Here is a 24,830-nt window from a genome sequence, read left to right on the forward strand (position 1 = left end):
GGAATGTTGCTAACCTCTAATGATCTGAGTTTCAATATTGTGATGAGTGTTTGTGAAGGAATGGTAGTGAAAATCAGCAATGGAAACTTGCAAGAAGGTTAAAAAGCAGTAATATGGTCAGACAATACTAAAATGATCTGAAAAGCAAAATTAGGACCAGAGAAGACAAAATATATTTACTGTTCATAAGAAACATGTTCTTGAGCCTGGCAGAATTATTACTGAGAGCCTACCATTCATATTCAGTGAATATTAAAAGACCATCTACTATGAACTCATTGGTCTAGGCCCCAAAATGTACTTTTGGGTTGGTTTTTTTTTTTTAATTTTTAAAGGGCAATGTTTGCTATCCATTATAACTGAATATATAATAATCATTAAGTGCAAGTGTAACTTATTGTACTGATGGTTTTACATGCCGAGTCCTTCCTCACAACATCCCTGAGGTAAGTGCTATGACTATTTTAAAGATGAGAAAACTGAGATTTATAGTTAAGTGACTTAGCTAGTGAGGGAAAGACGTGGGACTTACCTTTATCCTTCTGACTTCACAGTCTTTGTTCTGAGCCACTGTGACTATTGTAAATACACTTAGCTCCAAGAGCAAAAAAGTGATCGAAAGAAGTTTATTTTTCTCACACAGGAAATCCAGAGGAGTTAGTCTAGGGCTGTTGTCTTGAGGCTGTCTTCAAGGAACCAGGTCCCTTCTCTCACCCTGCTGTCTTTATGCGTCTGACCTCACACCAAGTCACAACATGGCTGCCATGTCCCTATGCATCACAGATGCATTCCAGGAGAAAAGAAGGGAAGGAGCAAAAGTCAAAAGCCTTTCAGAGAGGCATCATCTTTTTATCCAAGAAGGAAGACCTCAGAGATTGCAGCCTGTGTTTCATTGGCCAGCTCTAGTAGCAAAGAAGGCTAGGAATTTGATAGTTGTTTTCCAGCCTTTACAAAGTAAAAGGCAGGGGAAGTCAGTTGGGTGGGTGTTGAGCAAGCCCTACTTAAATAGCGCATACACAAAATAGCCTACACAGTCTCGGCTCAGTTACACACCTGATAAAGTGGTGAGTTACTAAGCCTCTAGAGAGGGCTCACAGGATCTAGTCCATTCTTTTTGATCTGATATTTCTGTTCTCTTCAGCCAAACCTGATTTTTTGCTCTTACCCAACAATGCACTTTGAAGTTCCCCAGACTCAACCCCCTCAGTATACTCAGGATGCCTGCATTCTGCCACTAAGTATGTATTAGTGATAGAATAGACTGCCTGTGCCAAAATAACTGTACTTATACCTTAAAAAGCACAAGAGGATTTTTATTTCCCTCCCTCTGAACTATCTAGGTCAGGGTCCAGAAAGGAAGGCTCCAGTATCTTCAGTGACCTGCATTCCTTCTATTTTGTTGCTAACTTCCACATGCAATTCCTGGCTCATTCAATCTTTGAGTGCTCCCAGAGCAGCACATAGTAGGTGCTAATAAAAGAGGGGGGGGCTTCCCTGGTGGCGTCAGTGGTTGAGAGTCCGCCTGCGGATGCAGGGGACGCGGGTTCGGGCCCCAGTCAGGGAAGATGCCACATGCCGCGGAGCCTGCGCGTCTGGAGCCTGTGCTCTGCAACGGGAGAGGCCGCGGTGGTGAGAGGCCCGCGTACCGGAACAAAAAAAAAAAAAAGAGAGAAGGACTTAGGTTAAATTAGTGAAGGAAATGATTTCAACATTCTAAGTAAGATGCTTTTCTACTTTTCACCTTCTACGTAATTGGAGTTAACAGTTCTACCTGAGCTCCACTAGATGGCAGCACATTACATATAAAGTATGTGAATGTGCGAATTATTTTCTAAAAACTGGAGGAACCTGAACTACAAATCCCAACATGCATTAGGCACCTGACCTGATTTGGAACAAAGGTCTTAAGTTTGTTGCCCGCGCAGTGATCTGGAGGACGCCATCAACTTGCTGAAATAAAGTAAGATTTCCCAATATATTTTATATTTTTAATAGATTTATTTATTAATATATTTATTTTTGGCTGCGTTGGGTCTTCGTTGCTGCCCGCGGACTTTCTCTAGTTGCAGCCAGCGGGGGCTGCTCTTCGTTGCGGTGCGCGGGCTTCTTATTGCGGTGGCCTCCCTTGTTGCGGAGCACGGGCTCTAGGCGCGCAGGCTTCAGTAGCGGTGGCGTGTGGGCTCTAGAGCGCAGGCTAACTAGTTGTGGCCCACGGGCTTAGTTGCTCCGCGGCATGTGGGATCTTCCTGGACCAGGGCTCGAACCCGTGTCTCCTTTATTGGCAGGCGGATTCTTAACCACTGCGCCACCAGGGAAGCTCTCCCAGTATATTTTAAATGAAACTTTGGCCAGGGAAAAGGAGAGGTTTTCTTTTCAGATGTTAGTTTTGCACATTACCTTTTCTGGATTAAACTTAGCAGTTAGTTCAGGATACGGATGGGTTTTTAACAAGTTTGAAACTCCGGTAGGTTTTTCAAAATAGCCAAAGGAGAGGATTTTACAGTGTCAAAGTGGACATTGTTTTCCTGGCTTATGAAGAAAGAGATCCTGAAAATGCTCTGTGTCTCTGCTAATCAAAAATTAACACTTTGAGGGAATTCCCTGGTGGTCCAGTGGTTAGGACTTGGTGCTTTCACTGCTGGGGCCCGGGTTCAATCCCTGGTGGCGGAAATAAGAGCACATAAGGCCTACGGCGCGGCAAAAAAATTTAACAATTTGATTCCAATATTTAGAGTAAGAAATCCATCATGTCTGGTTTTCACGTTGGATTTCTTGAAAGTTGCCTCATTTCATCATTTCAGCCCATGTTTGCACTCATTTTTCCAAACAAATCCGTTTTAATATAATAGTGCTGTTATATCTAGTAGTAAGGCTTTGGTTCGAAAATCTGGTCCCAGAAAATAGGGAGGACAGCTCGGGGGAGGTTTTCATAGGGAGCAAAACGGCTGCCCTGTGCTTCAGCAGTTGTTTAGTAAGTTCTTCGGTGGGTGTCAGAGCCTCCTAGGGAGACATTTGCAATGCGCCTTCACAGTCCCATGACCCAGAAGTCACTAATGCCAATAGTGTACAACAGCAACTTTTTAATACATCATGCTCGAGACTGGGGGAGGGTAAAGATTATTGGAGTTTCGACTCTTAACCAGTTTTAAGTAAAAACGTATCACTCATGTAAGAAGAAAAATAAAAGCTGAAAATTCATTGCATCAGAGTAGGTCAGGCATTGTAACAGCCCAGCTCTCCGTCAATCAGAGACCATCAGTGAAGTCATAAGCTAGTCCCTGGAGTCGGCTCTTATAAAAACGCGCTGTTAGTCTAGCCCTCCGAGAAGCTGACTCCGAGAGAGTTCAACACGCACGGGATTTATTAGGGGAAATGCTGGTGCGAGAGAAAATGAGTAGGGATCTAGGTAAGGCTGGGAGAGCCAGCAGACCACGACGGAAGTCTGCCTGCAAGGGAGGGAGCGAGGGACGCTGGGCTGGGCGGTGTGGGCGCATCCTTCACGGCGCGGGTGGGTCCGCGAGGCCGGCGGGAGGTGCTCGATGTGTCCTAGAAGTGGGCCTGCCTTAGCGTTCGTGCCGCACTCAGGCATCGGCTGGGAAAGGCCAGGGGGGAGGTGGCCTCTGCACAAACTCACCGATGGGTTTCAGAGCACAGCGCCGGCCTCGTGGTCAGTTACTGGGCACCTGTTCCACAGAGCCGCAGACCCCTGGCGCTGCGTGGGGATTTAGAACCACGAGGTCTTCTCTTGGACCCGCAATCAGGAGGCCTGGGTTTGAATTCATAGCCGTGAAACACTGGGCAAGCCACGTAATGTCTTTGAAGTCTGTGCACTGATGACCAGACCCTGTGTCAACTCTTAAACACTTCCCTCATCCACCCCTGCTCTCCGTCCCTGCTGTTTCTCCACCGTCTCTGCACCACTGCCGCCACCTCCGAAGGAAACCCCCTGCTCTTGCCTGCTCACTCCCTCCCCAGGTCTGTCCTCCACTGTGAGCTTTCTAGAATACACATCTGATCATGTCATGCTTTTGAAAGCCTCATTGCCCATTGCCCACAGGAGTAACTAGCCCTCAGAAAGGAGAGCTTGCACAAAGAGTGGAGGCTTGAAATCCCGGTGAGTGCACATTGGGTACAGCAAAAAGCCAAGTTTGGCTGAAGAGAACAGAGATAAGTTCAAAAAGCAATGACTGGATCATGTGAGCCCTCCAGGCAAGACTAGCTAGCTACCTGTACTCTTTATCAGGCAGGTAATTGAGCAGACTGATTGTGGACGTCATTTTGTGCATGTGCTGTTTCAGTTAGTTCACTCAACATCCACCCAACTCACGCCCTCACCCCCACCTTTTTACTTTGTAAAGCCTGGAAAACAAACTCAGATTCTTAGCCTCCACTGCTAGAGCTGGCCAATAAAACACAGGATAGAATTTCTGAGGAAGGCTTACTCGTTGAATAGAAAGGTGAGGCCTCTGAAAGAGTTCAGGCTTTCCTTCTTTCTGCCTGGAATGCAGATACGATGTCTTGGGAGAAAGCAGCCATTTTGTGGTTGGTGTGTGGTCAGAGGCACACACTAAGAACAGCAGGGTAAGAGAAGGGACTTGGTTCCTTGCAGACAGCCTCATTTAATCATCATTTGACTCTTCACGACCCCCAACCTCATCACTAGCCATTCCTCTCACCCTGAGATCTACAATCCAAGCACTGACCAAATATCTTCTGCACGTCATATTTCCCCTATGTCAGAATTTCTCAGTCCTCCCTTTTAAAAATTACTGATTGCGTCTGTTAAAGTGTTACTAATGACTGCTTAAACTTTAAAACAGGATCAGCAGCGTTGTTGGGTAGAATGTTCACATAGCAAAAGAGTCAAGAGACCTGAGTTTGGTTCTGGCTCTGCCGTTGACCAGTTCTATGACCTTGAGCAGGTCAAATCAGTTCCCTCATCTGTAAAATGGGGGTATTGGACATGATCTGATTTTCCAACTCTTTTTTTTCAGTGACTCTCTGAGGCCAACTGTGAAATCTTCCCAAGGGACATGGAAAAAACACAGATGATTAATAGTGCAGACCCCAAGAAAAGTTTACAAGAGAGGAAGCAAGAAGCAGCCCCAAGTAGTAAGGACCCACCCAGTGCCATAGCAGTGTGTTCAGGGAGGGCCAGCGGGGAGGGTGGGTGGTAGTGAGGGGATGCTGCTGTATCAGCATCAGAGGCTGACTTCTCTGGGTACTGAAAAAACCTGAAGATGGGTTAAAGTCCGATGTCTGTCTGTCACCAGTTATCACTTCAGTGGTTTTTGCTAAATGTTTTTCATATGCAAAGCTAGGTATTTAGAGTAATCATTCTTGGAGAATGATGGGAATATTCTCAAGTGGTAGGAGTATTTGTACAGAGGTGCTGTCGTCAGGTTCTTAAAGGAGTGCATTGAACCGTTCCTTCTAGACATTACTGCACAAGGCCATGTGCTACAGTGTAAGCCATTAAATACACATGTCTTTAGATTAAACCACAGGTTCCATTATGGGTCGACTTGATGGGAAGGTCATCGTCCTGACAGCAGCTGCTCAGGGGATTGGCCGGGCAGCTACCTTAGTAAGTTATTATCTTTTGTTGTTTGCTTACTAACTTTTGAGGTATTGAATTATGTGGCTGGGTTCCATGGGTATTTATTTCTGCTCTTTTTTTTTTTTTCTTTAGTGCTTCTGTTGTCTTAAGTTACAAAAAGAAAAGTGGCTACTCCTAACTCCAGGCAGATAAAGGAATGAATACCTCACATGTTTATTATGTGACATCACTGATAACCTTTGACCTGAGAAACTTCTCTCTCTGCCTCAGTTCCTCTGCACCGTAATAAATTTACTGCAGGGACCCTACAGAAGTGCATGGCTTTCTGAAATTATGTCAGTCCAGATATAGGACTCCAGAGTTTTGAGACTATCAAGTTACCTTTGCCTTCTAATTTATATCAACTTCTCACACATGAAACCCCCCACCAGAGCTAATAATGCACTGTTATTAGGACGAAAAGTGTTGCTATAACCCATTTTTCTCTTACTATTTGGAGTTTACTCACCTGCTCAGAAACAGAATGCATGCTATCAAATCAAAAAATAATAGTATTTTGAGAGGTGTTTAATAACAGAATCCTATTTTTTTAAAAAAAGTTTTATTTGGTATTAAAGGGACAAAGTCAGCTGACAAGTATAATGTATGTCACGTTGTTCTAATTAATGATAAAAATAGTAACAATGGGAAGGATGAGGTGAGCCTAGATAGTTTGAAATTCCACCCATTTTATAGGGAAAACAACAGTGAAAATAAGATAAAAGAGAAAGGCTAAATGACTTTCAGTTCATGAGAGCTGTTTAACCATGTAAACAAAGGATTTATTTGTGCATTGTGTCTACCAGGCTTTTGCAAGAGAAGGTGCCAAAGTCATAGCCACAGATATCAATGAGTTCAAACTTCAGGAACTGGAAAAGTACCCAGGTAAGCAACTCCGCAGCTTGAATCTGGGATTCAGTCTACAAGGGATTATAAATCATTAGTACTTACATGTTGAAAGAAAATTCCTTAGCTGCTCAGCTCCACTGGCCTTCTTTTTAGAGCCTGATTCTCTGATATCAAATTTGTATTCTGTGAACCTAGAGACAAAAATCTGTACACTTAAATGTAAACAAAGTATTTAAGCTGTATACTTAAAATTTTTAATTTATCCAACATGTCAGAGGATTCAGTAGCTAATGACAAAGTCATATGTGAACATTTAACAGTCGTTATGTTACCTTTTGATGACAACTGTGCCGCCCTCATCTGAGGGCAGCGCCGTCCAAGAGAAACATGATGTGAGCCATATGCATAATTTTAAATTATCTAGTAAATTTTACATTTAAAATATTAAAAGAGACAGGCAAAAATTAAGTTTCAGAATATTGGTTTCAATATCATGACCAGAAACCCTAAGAGATTACCCAGATTATTTAGGTGTATATTACCCCTTACAGCACCACACTGAACCTAACTCCAATACCAGAGGACTTCAGTTTGAGTTACTCTGAAAGAAAGCAGAACCGCTGAAAGAAAGAGAACTTATCTGGAAGTCGACTATTCCAGCAAAATAGAACAGGTTCCGTGATAAAACACAAATCAGTTCACTGACCTAGTTAACTGCATTAGACTTAAACTGAATTATAATTCCTATAAGTCAAAGTCAAACTGTTGGAATAGAAAAGCACAGAAGAAAAGAAGTCTTTCTGAAACTCAATTTCAGTCTTGTCTGTCTGTGTTTATAACCTTTTCTTTCTATATCCAAAAGAGAATAATAAACTATATATATTTTTATTTAAAGCATAAAAATAATGACTGCTGCTTTCATTAGAGAATGTTCAGGGAGTTTCTGTGCAGTATGTATCTCTCAGACCCCATGCTGGATCTCTCATGTCTGGCTTTCAAGTATTTCATCCCCTCTTCTGGCCTCTCATTTCTTCTACTTGTAATTTTGTCCAGAAGTAAGTGATGGTACCCTTGGCCAACAGAGTCATTTCTAAAAAATAATAGAATTAACATAAAGGTAAAGTGCTCAAGTAGAAACAATCCCTTATCCACCGCCCCTGCCCTTCCCCTTCACACAGACAGAATTCAGCACTACTGTAGCACTGACTCAACCTCTGGGGGAAAGAATGGGCTAAAATGAGCCAACTCTCAGCTATTACTGCTGGCTTACTGAGAAGCATCTGTTGTAGATCATTCATACTTCACTGTGAAGTCTTTGCTCAGAAAAGACCTGAATCATTCGTTTCAGAGAATAGAGAGAGAGAGGGAGAAAGAGACGTGTTACTGGGTGGTCAAAGTGAGGAGGACGTCAAGATTTTTACTGAGAGTCTTCAGACTGTGAAGACCCTACAAATGATCAACAGTCCTACAAAGCCCCACTGGACAGATATTACCGTCTTCACACTTCGAAACAGCTGAATCTTCAAGGCTAACCATTCTTTTTGAGTATAGGCAAATAGTGTCCTTTGTTTTATTTTTCAGGTGTTCAGACTCGGGTCCTTGATGTCACAAAGAAGAAACAAATTGATCAGTTCGCCAATGACATTGAGAGACTTGATGTTCTCTTCAATGTTGCTGGGTAATTCATAGCTCTTTAATTGCACTCTCCTTACAGAAAGCTTTCTGCAACTTTCACTAAAAGAATTTTGATAATATGGCAAAATTATTCACTGTGAATCATAATATATTCCTTGGGGAATGTGGCTGGATTTTGGACAGAATTTTTATTACAAGTAAGACAGCCATAGACATTGACATGGGCTTGGGGCCTAAAGGCCGTTAAGGTCACGCAAGGCAACCAGTACTAACGCTGTTGCTCTCCTCAGGGCTGGTAACAGGCTCATGCCAATGGACTTGTTGCTGGTGCTCTACCAGGACTTATAAAATAAGAAGAAAAACTGTTTTCCAGTAGAGTGCCTTTAAAAGGAAGTATATATACACCAGAAGCCAAGTACTCAGTTTATTGAAATGAAGATGTTGCCAATTTTTTGGCATATTCTAGTAAGTCTTTTATACCTCCCAAGCTCAGTGTTTCTTACTGGGACAATCAGTCCCAGCAAAAGAAGCTTCATGTTGTACCTTTATACACGGCACAAAGAGAATGGCTTAATTAAACTTATTAGGGTGGTACCCAGCTTGCTGAACCATGCATGAATGATGAAAAGCTGGACCTGGGGCAGCTACATGTAGATACAGCGAGTGCTGGTACCCACTGTCCCTTCTCAGGCATGACAGTAGATGTGAGGAACCAGGAACTCAGTAGATACCTCCGATATCCCACTCTTCTCGTGTAGTGTTACATTTGTACTGCTGCATTGGTAGAAAAATTCTAGAGCCTTCTAATATATTTCTATGGTTCTTCCCAATCATGATTCAGAGTAAAAAAAAAAAAAAAAGTCTCAGTTTATCCATAGTTTATCATATGTTACAATGTTCGGAAATTAAAGTAACGATTGTGATGATCTAGTTTATAAATAACCTGCTCATTCCTCCTGTGAGAATATACCCAGAGCCATGAAAAAAACAACTAGCAAAATTAGTTTCTGAGCACCTGCTAAATTTTCAGCAATGTAAGGGGAACAGAAATAGAGGATGTGATTCTTGCTGTCATTCGGTTGAACTAGAAATACAGTGGTGCATAGGGATCACAACTGACAATATTTTATAATTAATAATTTTGGTCTAGGGGACAGTGAAATCAGTTAGGACTCTAACTCTAACTGATGTTTAGAAAGCTTCCTTGAGGAAGTGTGACTTCAAAAAGAGTGAAGGTTATTTTAAAGGTTTTGTCTTGTTGTACGTTGTTTACTCAGTATGTTAGAACCGTACAGTAGGGGTATTACTTTGCTACCCTGAGATGTTGAGTTTTCCTTGCAGTTTTGATTTCCCTTGAGAATGTTTAATCTGTGCCACCTGAAGGCACTCTTGATCTTGAAATAGGAGTTAGGCCAAGCGCCCTGTTCTCCTTTGTTTTTAATGGCAGCGATGTTTCCTGCTCAGTAGGTACAGAGTTTCTTATGTTTGGTGGCTTCTAACTCCTGCCTTCTTTTAAAAGAAGGATTTTGTCTTCAAATAAATTTTTTTAGCTTATGTTGTTGGGATACTTCCTCACCTAAGGTACTAAGTGATACTGTGTTTGAATTGTTAATCTTGCTAAGGGAAAGGACAATGGTCTAAGCCAATAAATGACAATAAAAAGGATAAGGAAATGGAATAGAAATGTTTTTCAATGATCATCTTTTTCCCCGTGGTTTAATCACACTTCCAGTTTTGTCCATCATGGAACCATCCTGGACTGTGGGGAGAGAGACTGGGACTTCTCAATGAATCTCAACGTCCGCAGCATGTACCTGATGATCAAGGCCTTTCTTCCTAAAGTAAGGTGACCACCACCGCTAGGATGAGTACCGCTGGATAAGTAGGTCTCCATACTGGACATCCAGAGAGGATCCCTACTCTGAAGAGTGATAACAGTGAACATAATGACTAACCTGTAGTGAACATTGATATCAAAGCATTTCATAGAAATTAACTCACTTAACTTTCCACTTCATTCATTCAAGGAATATTAAGCACCATGTGGCAGGCTGCTTTCCAGGTGCAGAAGGCACATCAGAGAACTAAACAGAGTCCTTTCTATAAGGGAGGTACTATTTTGAGGGGCGAGATACGATAATGTGTAATCAAATAAACTCTAACGTGTGTGGTGGTTATAAGTACAGTGAACTTAAAAGAAGCTAGGTTAGGGAATTCCCTGGCAGTCCGGTGGTTAGGACTTAGCACTTTCACTGCGGTGGCCCAGGTTCAATCCCCTGGTTGGGAAACTAAGATCTCACAAGCCGCGCAGCGTGGCCAAAAAAAAAAAAAAAAAAGAAGCTAGGCTATCAGTGAGGTCTAGTGGGAGGGCCTCATTAATAAGGTGAAATTTTCATAGAGGTCCCGATGAAGTGAGCAAGCTGTCCGTTCAGGTATCTGGGAAGAGGGTTCCAGGGATTGGAACAGCAAGGGGGCATGTGGGACCAAAGCAGTCGAATGAGGTAGGTACTATCACAGCCACTGTGCAGAAGGATGAAACCGGGAGGTTAGATAACTCGCCTAAGGTCATATAACTAGCAAGTGATTAGAGCCAGGATTTGAACCCTTGAATTTGGGCCCCTTCTTGAATGTCAGCATCTAGGCCCCCCCATCTCCAGGTGGATGTACCCCATTGCTTTTCTGTACCCCGAGTATTCTCCTTGCACTCCTGCTTTTAGCTGAGCCACAGAGGTACTGGAGAGGTGAGAGACAGCGTGTGCTAAGGAGACAGTATTCCTCCTGAGTGTGCTACCCTTGAATTTGCCAGCCTGCACACAACTCCTGACTGTTTCTCATTTTATTTTACAAACAAGCATTAAGTGCCTTTTGATGGAAAGCACCACGCTAGGTTCTCTGGGGGAGGGGGCGTATAAATATGAAAAACACTGACTTCAAATGAGCTTATAAGCCAGTAGTAGCAGACAACACAGGCTCAGACAATGAACGAGGTTGACTTTGTACAGAACCGGCTCAGTTCAAGGTTGTAAGTTGAACCTTAGTGAAATGCAGAAGAGCCATGCTTCTCTTCCATTCCAGCTGGATTAGATGACTGACATACTGAATGCTGCCCAACCCAGGGCAGGAGAAGAGTTTTGTTTTGTTTTGTTTTGTTTTTTGTGGTACGCGGGCCTCTCACTGTTGTGGCCTCTCCCGTTGCGGAGCACAGGCTCCGGACGCGTGCAGGCTCAGCGGCCGTGGCTCACGGGCCTAGCCACTCCGCGGCATGTGAGATCTTCCCGGACCGGGGCACGAACCTGTGTCCCCTGCGTCGGCAGGCGGACTCCCAACCCCTGCGCCACCAGGGAAGCCCAGGAGAAGAGTTTTTTGATGACAAGGCAGGGCAGATACTTTGCTCTGGACATTGGGCCTAACGTCAAGAAGGATACAGATGAATGCTAAAAGGAAAATTAGAGAAATTGACTTAGAAACTAAAAAAAACTAAAAATTTTTTAATCTTCTTGTTTAGCCCCTAGAAGGAATCTTTGGGTTGGCTCATGGAATGTTGAACCAGCAAATTTTTTTAAAATATAAATTGCCTTTTTTTTTCCTTATTTGGAGTTCATGAGAATCTGTTATTTGGAACTTAAATGTATTTTTTGAAGACTAATCCTTAGCATAGGATATGAGGAAAAGCAGAGGCTGTGGTAAAAGAGGAAAGCTCAGGTCAAGTGAATAAGACTTACACATATATGAGACTCATTGTGGTACTGAATGCTTGACAAATATCAGGGAAGGACATAGGTGTGAGATACAGTGGAGCTGAAATTTAAGCTTGTTAAGTGTTAACTTTTAAAATACCAGACATTAACTTGCAAATTAGCGAGTTTGTCTGTGATTTAAAGCATCTTAATAATCCATGTGAGCCAATGAAACTCATCTGTAAGAAATCCTAAGAGTTATTAATGACTGGGATGGGGAGTCAGAATGAGTTGGTGCCACTTGTTAAAATGACCCCAACTGACCTTACCTGGGATTCTGGAATCTGTCATTGGAAGACCTTAGGAACAACCTGAGTTCTGCCCCTAAGTTCGCCACGGGACCTGGGAGATGGCACCTGTGCTCTCTCGGTGTCTATTTCTTCATTTAAAATGAGGGTGATTGGGCTTCCCTGGTGGCGCAGTGGTTGAGAGTCCACCTGCCGATGCAGGGGACTCAGGTTCGTGCCCCGGTCCGGGAAGATCCCACATGCCGCGGAGCGGCTGGGCCCGTGAGCCATGGCCGCTGAGCCTGCACGTCCGGAGCCTGTGCTCCACAACGGGAGAGGCCACAACAGTGAGAGGCCCATGTACCACAAAAAAAAAAAAAAAAAAAATGAGGGTGATAGATTACACAGTCCTTTCCAGCCCTAATTATGTTCATTAACCATGACGCACATATACCAGATAGAACTTTCCAGGGGAAGCCAGGATTTAGAGTCTAGGCAGATTTGAAAGGTCAGATGGTCAAAACATAGGAACACTTGTAGGAAATTTTTGTTCATGGATAAGCATACAGAAAACCATTCCAAGACTGGAAGAGCAGTCAGAAAGCAGAGAACAAATTAAAAATACTGTGAAAAGAGGTCAGTGTAGAATCCAAGGTCCACCAGAAGAGAGGATCCATTACGAGGGTTCGGGGAGGTCTTGGATATTTGGGTGTTCTCCTCCTTTGCTCTATCTTAGCAGAGTCTCTCGCACGTAGAGCCGCTTAGCAAACATTTGCTGGATGAAGAAATGAATCTAGGTTGTCAGTCCAGGTGGAGGTCAGGCATGGAATCACTGAAGACCCAAGAAGCCAAGGTCTGCCAGGTTTAGGAGCTGGGCTCTGGTCAGTGGGGGCAGAAGAGCTGCGTCACAGTAGGACTAACTAGATGCAGCTAGAGGGAATCTTCAGAGCTCTTTGTAGCATCCGCCTGAGCTTCTGGGAGATCAGTCCTAGACAGCATTACTACATCCAGGCACTTCACTTTATTGTTGTACCTGCCAGAGACGGCTGTTGCATGCAGAGCCAGGAAGAGCATTCACACCATGACCGCAGGTGCTGATCTGGTGTTGAGAAGGCAGCACAGAAGGACGCAAGGACTGGGCTCTAGAATCAGCGGCTAGACCTGGGCTGAGTGGACAGTCCAAGTGTTAGTGGGCAGCAGTAGCATCTCCCAGGTGACTGTTTTCTAAAGTTCTGCCTGAGGATTTTATTGCATTTCAGAAGACCAGAGACTGAACTTATTTAATAGCCCATCTTTATATATTAAATTGGGCTACATGTATTCCATATGTATTAAAAATGGATTGTATATATTATCAATTATACCTCAGTGACACTGGGAAAATAAATTAATTTAAATGGGTTATGTTATTTGCTAAACTGGATAAGAAAGAATAATTTTAAGGCTTCGTTTTCAACACTGTTACATTTTACTAATTTTCCTGGTCTTTTTTTATGAGGACCCCATTTCATTATGATTCTCTTCATTATATAGACAAACAAGTTGGGTTCAATATTTTCTTTCCCTGCCATCTTCTGGATTTCACTGGGTCACCTCAGCCTCTCCTTTTATCCTTTTAATCCATTCAACATAATACCTTAGGGTTGTTTTAGACTTTCTGCTCTTAGGTACCGATTAGTAGCTAAGTATCAAAACAGAAAGTAAGAATACTATAAGGAAAAATAGAATCTTGGCAAACTCATCCCTGGATCATCCAGTTATTCACCTTCTCCATTCCTACACCTCCTTGAAAGCTGCTGGATAAACTCACCCCAGCAGAAGTGACTTTTTTCTTTGACCGTTTACACTGCCTACTGAGACTCCTCCGTCTTAGAAGCTCTTTCTTTACTTGATTTTCATGATAGAGCATATCCTGGTTCTCCTTCCTCTGTTCTCCACCTCCCCCAGCACTTATTTTAACTCTTCACCACCTCCTCCTTGTTCTTTATGGTCATCCCTGCAGCCTCTGATTTCAGTAAGTTAGTGCCCACGAGGCAGGCATTCTCTCCAACTCTTGCTTCTTCCCCCCAAACATTGATGGGTGGATACCCATGCCCTCGCATATACCTATATCATCTTGAAAACATACATACATCTTTTAATTAAATATAAGTTCATCTGAAAACATTTTTTAATTCATAGCAGCTTTTTTCAGTGATATATTTGTTTAGGTCTGGGGCAGAGCTCAGCAATCTGCACTTTAACCTAGCACCTCAAGAGATTTTTTTGTTTTGTTTTGTTTTTTTGCGGTACGCGGCCCTCTCACTGTTGTGGCCTCTCCCGTTGCGGAGCACAGGCTCTGGACGCGCAGGCTCAGCGGCCATGGCTCATGGGCCCAGCCGCTCCGCGGCATGTGGGATCTTCCCGGACCGGGGCACGAACCCGTGTCCCCTGCATTAGCAGGCGGACTCTCAACCACTGCGCCACCAGGGAAGCCCCAAGAGATTTTGATTCACGGAAACATATTGACTGGCTGCTGTGTACCCTGTCTAGGAGGACAGGACAGCCACAGACCCTCCTCTTAAGACTTTCACACTTTCTGTGTGGGATTCTGAAGGACGTATTCTTAGGAAACACTGCCCTAGACGGGGAGCAGCCCTCGCTGCATGTAACCATGTACCAAGTCCTGCTCACGTACCTCGGCTGTCTCCACCTCTGTTACCCACAGACGTTTCTGCTCTCTACTTTCATTACTCCTTTCCTAAATCCCTGCATCAGCTTCCAGTGCTCTCCTCTACAAGATGCCATAGTAATCTTTGTAATCTTCAAATCTGAACATGCCACTCGCCCTCTGCATTAAACCCCCTCATTGTCTCCACCGCATTGCCTTCAGGGTAAAGCCAAAATTCCTGAATTTAGCCCCACTGGCCTCTGCAGCTTTATTCCTCCCACATTCTGTCTTCCAGCCAGACCCATCCCTTCTTCCCACTTCCTTGGGAAGAAAATACCCTTCTCTTTTATTTTTCTGATTAACGCTCTAGCTTTCAAAAAATCAGACCTCCTCTGCGTGCCCTGCAGCCTGGTCCCTTCTTTCCACGTCCGCCCCCTCCCCAGTGACAGTCTTTCCTCTTGCTGGATGCAGGTTATACCAGCCACTTCAATCAGTCTGGCAGCTCTATAGGCAGGCAGGGACTGAGTCATTTCTCTTTGAATCTCCTCGACCTACCACTGTACCTGACCACAGTAGGTATGCAACTATATGTTGAATATGTGATGAATGGAGAAAGAGTTTTCCATCGGGAACATACAGTAACATTAACATTCATTAGCCTTTCATTTAGCTCAGAGTTCCTTCTTGGTCTTGCTGATGCTTTTATGCCACAGGAAGGCAGTAAACCCCTGGGAAATGTTCCTGCCAATGTGTACACAAGCCATCAGTTCCCAGCAATGATTGGGTGAGACCATTAAGACTGCTTCACAGGGAGTTCCCTGGTGGTCCAGTGGTTGGGACTCCGTGATTCTACTGCCAAGGGCCCGGGTTCAATCCCTGGTCAAGGAACTAAGATCTCACAAGCTGCGTAGCGTGGCCAAGAAAAGAAAAAAGAAAATAAAATCCGTTAAAAAAAAAAAAAAAGACTGCTTAACATGCTTAACAGTGCTTAATGTTAATAGCTAATATGATGGTCCTGCAAACCATAAGTAAACGCGCATCTTTTAAAGAGGTAGTATTTTTAGCCTGCAGAGTAGCATCTTTTTTTGGTCTTTGTTTTGTTTTGGCAGATGCTTGCTCAGAAATCTGGCAACATTATCAACATGTCCTCTGTGGCATCGAGCATCAAAGGTAGGTGTGTCTTCCTCTGGGCATCATGACACACGTACTCACACACCTTCAAGAGCTAAGGGTTTGGGGAACAAGCGTAGCAGAGATCATAAAACTGCTTTTTTATAAATTGCTCTAAAGTTTCTTAAGTACCAGTCCTTTTGCCTTAGATGTGAACCAGTCATAAAGTTAAATATAAGTTGGTTTGCTTTGCTCTACCTTTTATTCCTTCTAATGGATATGGAAATGAAGATCAAACGGGGAGAAGGAAACTTTTATACATTTAATTAATCAAAAAAGATGTATTAGACACCCGCTAGATGTCCCTAACCCCAAAGAATTCACAGTCTAAAAGGGGGGAGAGTCAGGCAAATGCACATCTTCTACAGTGTGATAGGGTCATAACAGAGCTGTGACCCTTGTACATAACAGAGCTGTGACCCTATGACCCTTGTACAAAGTGCTGTTACAATAGCAGGGACATAACTCTGCCTGTGGATTGGGGGAGTGCTTCACAAAGACATTTGATCCAGCCCTAAATGAGAAGTCAAGTTGAAGGGCCAGATTGCAGTGCGAAAGTGGAGATGATGGACAGTGTCACAGTCTGGCACAGATGGATTTCGAGTTGAAAATGAAGTAGTTACTGCTGAGATAACATTCCTTCTCTTAGCAAGGATGTACACAGTAAGCCTGCACAGGAGACGAATGCAAAGAAATGCCTAAGCCTCTGGGTTTGTTTGGGTTGTGTTTTGTTTTGCTTTGCTTTACCCTAAATTTCTTCGTTCTACCAACTGATGATGAAAAACTAAAGCCACTGCTATCACTTAGGAGCAGCATCTCAACACCGAAGTCTCAACTGAATTGTGCCAATAATGATATTATTTTCCCAGATTCAGAAACTAGCTCTATTAAAGGAGAAAATCTGATATCGATTTTTAGAAAGGGTGCAGGGACTTCCCTGGTGGTCCAATGGTTAAGACTTCCCCTTCCAATGCAGGGGGTGTGGGTTCGATCCCTGGTCGGGGAGCTCAGATCCCACATACCTCGAGGCCAAACAACCAAAACACAAAACAGAAGCAATATTGTAACAAATTCAATGAAGACTTTTTAAAATGGTCCACATCAAAAAAAAAAATCTTAAAAATGGTGGAGTGTGAGGAAGCATGACAATGGTCTCCTGCTTCCTAAAGTTGACTGTGTTTTTTTATTCCTTCAATGGTTGAACTTTCCTTCATTCTCAGGAGTTGTGAACAGGTGTGTGTACAGCACAACCAAGGCAGCTGTGATTGGTCTCACAAAGTCTGTTGCTGCAGACTTCATCCAGCAGGGTATCCGGTGCAACTGTGTGTGTCCAGGTGAGTTGGGCACTGTGGGACTATGAACTTGTCCTTTCTGACCTCCCGGCTGCCACTGTGAAAAGTATCTATGTAAGCTTCTTTACCACATATTGGGAAAAGCTCCAAAGAAAAAAAGAGTCCAGGCTTATTAAGATAACAGTCCAATGGTAAGTTGGGAAGGAGATCCTAAGTCATTAGGAATAACCCACAGATGTGTTAAAAGACAAAATTCAACCAAGTAATTTGAAGATCTAATTGGCTTCATTCAACGATTCATGAATCAAGTGGCATCCCATCTAGCAACTAGAAGGATGCTCCAGGGAGCCATATACAAAAATGGAAGGTTTTCATAGAAAGAAGGGTGGGGCAAGGAGGTCATTGGCAAAAGAAAAGAAAAGGTTATTCTGGGCTGGGACTGCTTTTTTAAGGGGGAGGGGATGGCACAGGTTTTATACTACAGGTTGCCTCTTCTCCCTCTAGGGGGATAGAGAGGACCCACGGGGGCCCAATTACCTCATTGGTGCTAACCAGAAAATTCCAGACTGGTTGATTAAGATTACATTTCTGGTAAAGTTTGAAACTGCAATTAGGTTAGGCATTAAATGTAGGTTTTGTATCATGGGCTTTAGCACAAGTGATGCCGTTTTGATTTAACAGATGCAAAAGGTTTAAATGCTACTTGTGTGGATGGGGACAATTCCAAACCCTGTGGTTGAGAGACATAACTGGCCAGGGCTTGGTGTTTTAGAAGCAAGCCCAGGATGGCCTCGTCAGGGGAAAGTTGAAACGTAGACCATGCTCACAGGACAGCAGGAAGAAAGAGGAGCCTCCCAGACATAGGGAGCCACTGAGTCATGTCCATCACCTGGGATGGCCCATAAACAAAAAGGAGGGATTCATACCTTCCTTTATGCTGTAAAGAGGGGGTCAGCAAACTGGCCTACAGGCCAGATCCGGCCTACCACCTGTTTTGTAAACACAGTTTTATCGGAGTACATCCACACCCAGTTTGCTTTTATATTGGTTAAGTTTGCTTTCATGCTGCAGTCAGAGTTGAGTAGTTATAACAGACCAAATGGTTCTCAAAGCTAAAAATATTTCCTGTCTGGCTTTTGACCAAAAAGTATGCTGGCCCCTCATATAAAGGAAAGGAGAAAAGCAGAACTTATTATGAGTAGAAAGGACATTTATGTTTACACTATACTGTAGTCGATTAAGTGTGCAATAGCATTGTGTCTAAACATACAATGTACATACCTTAATTCAAAAACATTTTATTGCTAAAAAACGCTCACCATCATCTGAGCCTTCAGTGAGTCATAATCATTTTGCAGTAGTGCCATCAAAGATCACTGATCACACATCCCCATAACAAATATAATAATGAAAAAGTTTGAAATATTGCAAGAATTACCAAATGTGACACAGAGACATGAAGTGAGCAAATAAATGCTGTTGGAAAAATGGTGCCTATAGACTTGCTCGAAGAAGCATTGCACACCCTGAAATCTGTAAAAAATGTAGTATCTGTGGAGCTCAGCAAGCCAAAGAGAGTAAAATGAGGTCTGCCTAAGAAGAATTACCAACCTCCTCTCTGAAAAGAAATTCAGTACTGCATGTCCAGAATCAAGGTTTCTCTTAGTAGTTCACAACTGGTATTGTGGCTTTGGGGAGGAGAAGCAATTCACAGTTACCTGTGGGACCTTTCAAAACCTGAGGGGCATGCCGCATTTGGAGAAGGAGTTGATGGGGAACACTGTGTGTAGTTTGGAAAGTGCCACTGGAAATTCTGATGTAATTCATCATGGTCTCCCCTCAGGTTGAAACCCACTGACTTAGGAAAGGGGGAGACTACTAAATAACCTTCAAGGGACAGAATTTCCATGATTGACGTGTTCTGTTTAATTTTTCTTGGACTAGAACGGTAAACATAGGTAACACCAAGAAAGAGGAGGTTACAGGAGAGAGAGTTTCACCAGGTTTTAACATACACGTTGGTGATACTTGAGTCTAGCTATTTTTGGTGCCATTTTCCCAGTGGAATAAATGGCAAAATGATTTGGAAAGTGTGGTTGTTTTGAAGCTGGACTTTTCAGAAGATTGGAAAATATATTCTCCCACTGTCTGGAACAAGGAACTAGCTGTGACTCACTGAGCCAGTCACAAAGAAAATGTGACAAGGAATGAGTGTGTCTGGGTTGGTGTTGATGATATAGTCACAACACTTCAACATCAGACTGGTGTGGACAGTGGCATGGTGTGTCAGTCTGTGCCAGGGACACAGCAGAGTCAGGTGACAGTGGAATGAAGTGCGAGGCATAGACTTGCTACAGAGTTTTCATGTAATAGTCATTAATACCGGCCATATGTAAGAGTCGGTGAGCATTTGCCTCAGCGGGAGGAAGCTGTTAAGGATTTTGAGGAGGGCGTTAAGTGAATGCTTAAAGTGCCTTGAACACACTGTTGGTAGAATTGTGGACTTTAAGGAGGCTGTTGATGAGGCAAGTGAGGAAAATATCACCAGAAATTGGATACAAAGAGATTTTCGCTTTGTGGTTTAAGAAATTTCATCAACACTATTGCCTGCTATAACTGTGGAGGGTAGAAAATGTTCCTGATGAACCAGGTGTTGTAGCCAAGGCAGCTCCCACCCAGCCTATTGAAAGTGTCGCCTGCTTACAGTGAAATGTGAGAGCACAGAGACAAGCTAAGGAAAGGGCTGTTAAACAAAAAGGAGCCAGGATTTGCAGATTTCGAAGATTCCCAGTCTCTCCAGAGAAATGGCAAATGATAATAAAATTAAGAAATGGTTCCTGAGGCGGGGAGGATAATAAATTGGAAGATTGGGACTGATGTATACACACTACTATATATAAAATAGATAACTAATAAGGACCTACTGTATAGCACAGGGAACTCTACTCAATACTCTGTAATGGCCTATATGGGAAAAGAATCTAAAAAAGAGTAGATATATGTATATGTATAAAGACTTACTTTGCTGTACACCTGAAACTAACACAATTGTAAATCAACTATACCCCGATAAAAAATTTTTTAAAAAAAAGAAAGAAATGATTTCCAAGCAAACATCACATCTGTGGCACACCCAGGAGCATGGTCTAAGGATGGAGCTGAGAGTATGACTGTGAAATCACTTGCTATGAACTTAGAAAGATCATGTGGTCTCCGGGAGTACGGTCAGCAGAAGAAAGCCCTCTGAAGAGAATTTGCAGATCACAGAAGTTAACAGAAATGTATGGGAACTTGCTCTGTAAAGAATGTGAACTAAGTGGGATTTAAAAATTTTTAGTCATTATTATTTTTCTTGTTTTTAAGTAAAATAAAGTTATATTTTTTCGATGAGAAATATGAAACAATGGTTAAAACCGACGAAAATAGGCAAGATAATGAGGAAAATTAAGAGCCACCTAAGTTATTGAGGACTGTGATGGGTGTGGAATTGTCCCTGAGAATCCCCCCAGAGTGAACCTGACAGCAGAAAATGTTTTTGAGATCATTAGGTAGTCTGGGTCCTTATACTGATATAGTGCTTGTATGATTTTATCTATAATACATCTCAGGGTTGTTGCGAGGATTAACTGAGATAATACCTATAACAGTGCTTAAAATCCATAAAGTATCGTATCAATGTGATGTGACTAAAGTATGTCCTGGGAATGCTGGGTGTCATTTTTTGCCTAATATACTTCACAAAGAAGTATAGTCTGTGTTTTTGAAAATCATAGAAATTTATTAAAGAATTTATAAGCCTATTAAATAAAAAGCAGGCAGGTAGAGGTGAAATTGTCACTCCAAGTCATGGAGAAGGCTTTCACTGATCGTTGTATCATATGGAAAGGAAGTTTAAAATTTAATCATCAATTTCTTTTTCAGTCTAAGTAAGTAACCAAGCTGAATGCCCTCCTTTGATTTAGGAACGGTTGATACCCCATCTCTGCAGGAAAGAATACAAGCCAGACCAAATCCTGAAGAGGTATATCTGCTATTTTAAATGTGTTTAAATCCTCTGGTTAAAAAAAATAAAAATGCTCCTTCCTTACCTAGAGTAGACAGATCCATAGAGACAGAAAGTAGAAGGGTGGTTGCCAGGGGCTGGGGGAGAGGGAGTGGGGAGTTATTGTTTAATGGGTATAGAGTTTCAGTTTTTCGAGATGAAAAGAATTGTGGAGATTTGTTGCACAATAATATGAATGGACTTAACACTACTGAACTGTACACTTCAAATTGGTTAAGATGGTAAATTTTATATTATGTGCATTTTACCACATTTTCAAAAAATATGAAAATGCCCTCTTCTTTAATACTATCTTTCTCATCTGTCACAGTCTCTGTAGGTTTTAGTATAAAACAGATAGTTTGAGTAGATTGGGAGTCACCATAGTCCTGTTTGGTCCACAATTAAAGATATTGATATTCTCCTGTATCTTGTGTCATGTATAATTAATCAAGGCAACAAGCCAGTGGTACCTTTGTAGATTCCTCTTGCCTTTGACCTTCTGAAGGTGTTGCAGGTGAGTTACTTCAGCTCACATCACTGATGTCCAGTATGGTTTCTGGTTCCAGGCACTGAGCGATTTCCTAAAGAGACAGAAAACAGGAAGATTTGCAACTGCAGAAGAAATAGCCCTGCTCTGCGTGTACCTGGCCTCTGATGAAGTAAGCACTGTTCTTCCCAGGGGGTTCATTATCCTCAATCACATTTGGCCACAATTTGCTCATCAAAATAGTATGATTTAGGGAGTGATGGCATGTAGGTGCTAAGATGCTGCTTTTACAAGATGGGAATAAGTTCTGATTTAATTTGCTCATAGAAAGACCACTTTGATCTGAGCCACCAACTCTTCCTCATTCAACTTTACATGTCACTGAATCTGATAGCAAGTGAAGTGGTGGAGGATTGAAAAAAATTAAATTGCTCAATTTTATAATTACTTTCAAAAATTACAATTTGGGAAACCATTTGTAAATTTGATTTGTAAATCAAACCAGTGAACCTCCAAAATTATGAGAGCTTCCGGTGAAATGGGGAAAGGGTTAACCAGATTTGCGTCCAGGAGACACAGAATTAGCATCTGGTGTTTTCAGTTTTACTGGTGACTTGTTTAGAACAATGCCAGTACCTCTTTTTTTTCCCTATGAATTTTTACTTATTTATCATCACGTATGGAAATTCCTAATTCTGTCTCTTTCCACGTTGCACCTATTTAGTAATCAGTTTTTTCCTTAATGGCGACTGTATATTTTTTAATGGCAAACAGCTGTGAAAGCAGAAACTTTCATAAGAGATATTTCTTATAAGGTATAAAGTACAAGGACATCCCCTCTGTTTTTGTTTGTTTGTTTGTTTGTTTTTGCGGTACGCGGGCCTCTCACTGCTGTGGCCTCTCCCGTTGTGGAGCACAGGCTCCGGACATGCAGGCTCAGTGGCCATGGCTCACGGGCCCAGCCACTCCATGGCATGTGGGATCTTCCCGGACTGGAGCACGAACTGGTGTCCCCTGCATCGGCAGGCGGACTCCCAACCACTGCGCCACCAGGGAAGCCCTAAAAATGTTTTAACTTAAACATGGATAATAGACTCAAATTTGTGTTCCTAGTTTTAAATTCACCTAAAGCCTGAGGCAATGGAAGAGGCTGGAAGGAAAGACATCATAACAGGAGTACAGAGTGTTTTAAAGTTCAATATATATTGTATAGCACAGGGAACTCTACTTAATACTCTGTAATGGCCTATATGGGAAAAGAATCTAAAAGAGAGTGGATATATGTATATGTATAACTGATTCACTTTGCTGTACACCTGAAACTAACACAACATTGTAAATCAACTATACTCCAATAAAAATTAAAAAAAATAAAATTCAATATATGAAGACTGATCATATAAAGTAGATAAACTAGGGGGTTATTAGACACTCTACCAAGAAACACCCCCAATTTCTCCAAGTTTTTTTTAAAAGGCAAGCTTTCTGTTTTACATATGGACTCTTCTAGATCTTTCTAAAAGGACAAAGGTCCTTTGGTTGCACATTTCAAGCCAGAACATTCCCAAATATTTGGTAACCTAAGCTCTGGCTAAACCAGGGCAATTTAGCTTATCAGCAGTACCCACAAATCAAATGAGCTCTTGTGAAGATACAGATTCAAAGAAATCAGAAAGGTTAATGTACTCAGTCATTCACAATCTGCCTAGTCATTTCCTCTGCTATGAACAACTGTTGTTAATAGTTCTGAGAAGTAGTAACTGCTCTGTCACAAAAACATTTCAACCTCTGTATCTGTCACATTCACCACCACCTGGTGTGCACCAAGTTACACTGAAGAGGGGCTAACTGATCAGTAACACACCTCCTCACTCCTGCCTACTCCCCTTTCCTTCTCTCTTCTCTCTTCCAGTTAGTTCCCTGGTCGTGTACTATTCACAGACATAAAACAGAGGGGGGTGCTCCCCTGGTGGTACAGTGGTTGAGAGTCCACCTGCCGATGCAGGGGACACGGGTTTGTACCCCGGTGCGGGAAGATCCCACATGCCGCGGAGCGGCTGGGCCCGTGAGCTATGGCCGCTGTGCCTGCGCATCCGGAGCCTGTGTCCCGCAACAGGAGAGGCCACAACAGTGAGAGGCCTGCGTACCGCAAAAAACAAAACAAAACAAAAAAAAACATTTTTAAACCTCTACCACAAGAATCACTTCAGTTTTAATTCTTTGGAAAATGAAAAATTCTGTGGGGAAAAAAATCAGTAATTTTTAAACTTCTTTAGTTTTGTACAGATTTGGATGTCTGAAACTAGTATAGAATTTTTTTTTGGTTAATAGATTATAATAATTATTACTCATATAAATTTTAAAAAGACATTTAGTGTGCTTCAGTACCTGGAATTACCCATGTATATTGATTAACTAAATATACATCTTTTTTTTTAAATTCTGTTTGGTAATTGACATTACTACTTTGTTACTGACACACTTGATTATGTTCAAAGGTTTATTAGTGGCATAAAACTCAGCTAGTTAGAATACTTCTGAGATTCAAAATGAAAATATACTGTTTTAGCCTATACTTTATCCTAATTCGGGTAATGGCTCTATATCACAAAATTTCTTAATTTTCTGACTCTGAGTCCAGACACTCTTAGAATGATGTGACATGTGCTCAAACACCAGCCAGAGGCCAGTCAGATCCAGATCACAAGAACACTCAGCAGTTTTAAATCATCTGAAATTTAATTCAGATTTTCCTAATTTCTATTTGTTAAAAGTGTGGTTTCCTGGTACTATGAGGATAAACTGTTTAGCTATCTCAGTCAGGAAAATTGAAGAAACACAACCTGGTCAATTGTTCTATCTCCTTGTGTTTATCCCTGCAGTCTGCCTATGTAACAGGTAATCCTATTATCATTGATGGAGGCTGGAGCTTGTGATTTCAGGATCTCCTTGCTGGGAAGGCAGGCCGTTCCTGTCTACAGTGAACCTGCTTATGAAGAAAACTCACCCATCCTCTCTTTCCTATTAATGGCATATTAATGAAAATAAGACCTTTTTGATGATGTCATTGTTCACAAGAGTCTGATTCTTTAAATATATTCATCTCTTTCTAATCTCTTCTGAAATCATTGTAGATAGG

At 42.2% G+C, this 24,830-nt stretch overlaps 1 protein-coding gene across 2 annotated transcripts; it reads left to right on the forward strand.

The window, feature by feature from the left end:
* The first annotated feature begins 1,828 nt into the window (after positions 1-1,828).
* On the forward strand, positions 1,829-24,804 carry BDH2 (3-hydroxybutyrate dehydrogenase 2). Of its 2 annotated transcripts, XM_067735449.1 has the most exons (11): positions 1,829-1,960; positions 4,995-5,112; positions 5,496-5,587; positions 6,406-6,484; positions 8,030-8,126; positions 9,816-9,924; positions 15,807-15,867; positions 17,088-17,201; positions 21,122-21,180; positions 21,771-21,863; positions 24,574-24,804. In XM_067735449.1, the coding sequence occupies exons 3-11, from the start codon at positions 5,516-5,518 to the stop codon at positions 24,625-24,627; spliced, it is 738 nt and encodes a 245-aa protein (XP_067591550.1). In that variant the 5' UTR covers positions 1,829-1,960; positions 4,995-5,112; positions 5,496-5,515; the 3' UTR covers positions 24,628-24,804. The 2 variants fall into 2 exon arrangements, with proteins under 2 accessions (XP_067591550.1, XP_067591551.1); XM_067735450.1 differs by lacking the exon at positions 4,995-5,112 and having other exon boundaries at positions 1,839-1,960.
* Positions 24,805-24,830: the final 26 nt, after the last annotated feature.

The sequence above is a fragment of the Pseudorca crassidens genome, chromosome 4 (genome assembly GCF_039906515.1).
Source record: "Pseudorca crassidens isolate mPseCra1 chromosome 4, mPseCra1.hap1, whole genome shotgun sequence".
Lineage (NCBI taxonomy): Eukaryota > Metazoa > Chordata > Mammalia > Artiodactyla > Delphinidae > Pseudorca > Pseudorca crassidens.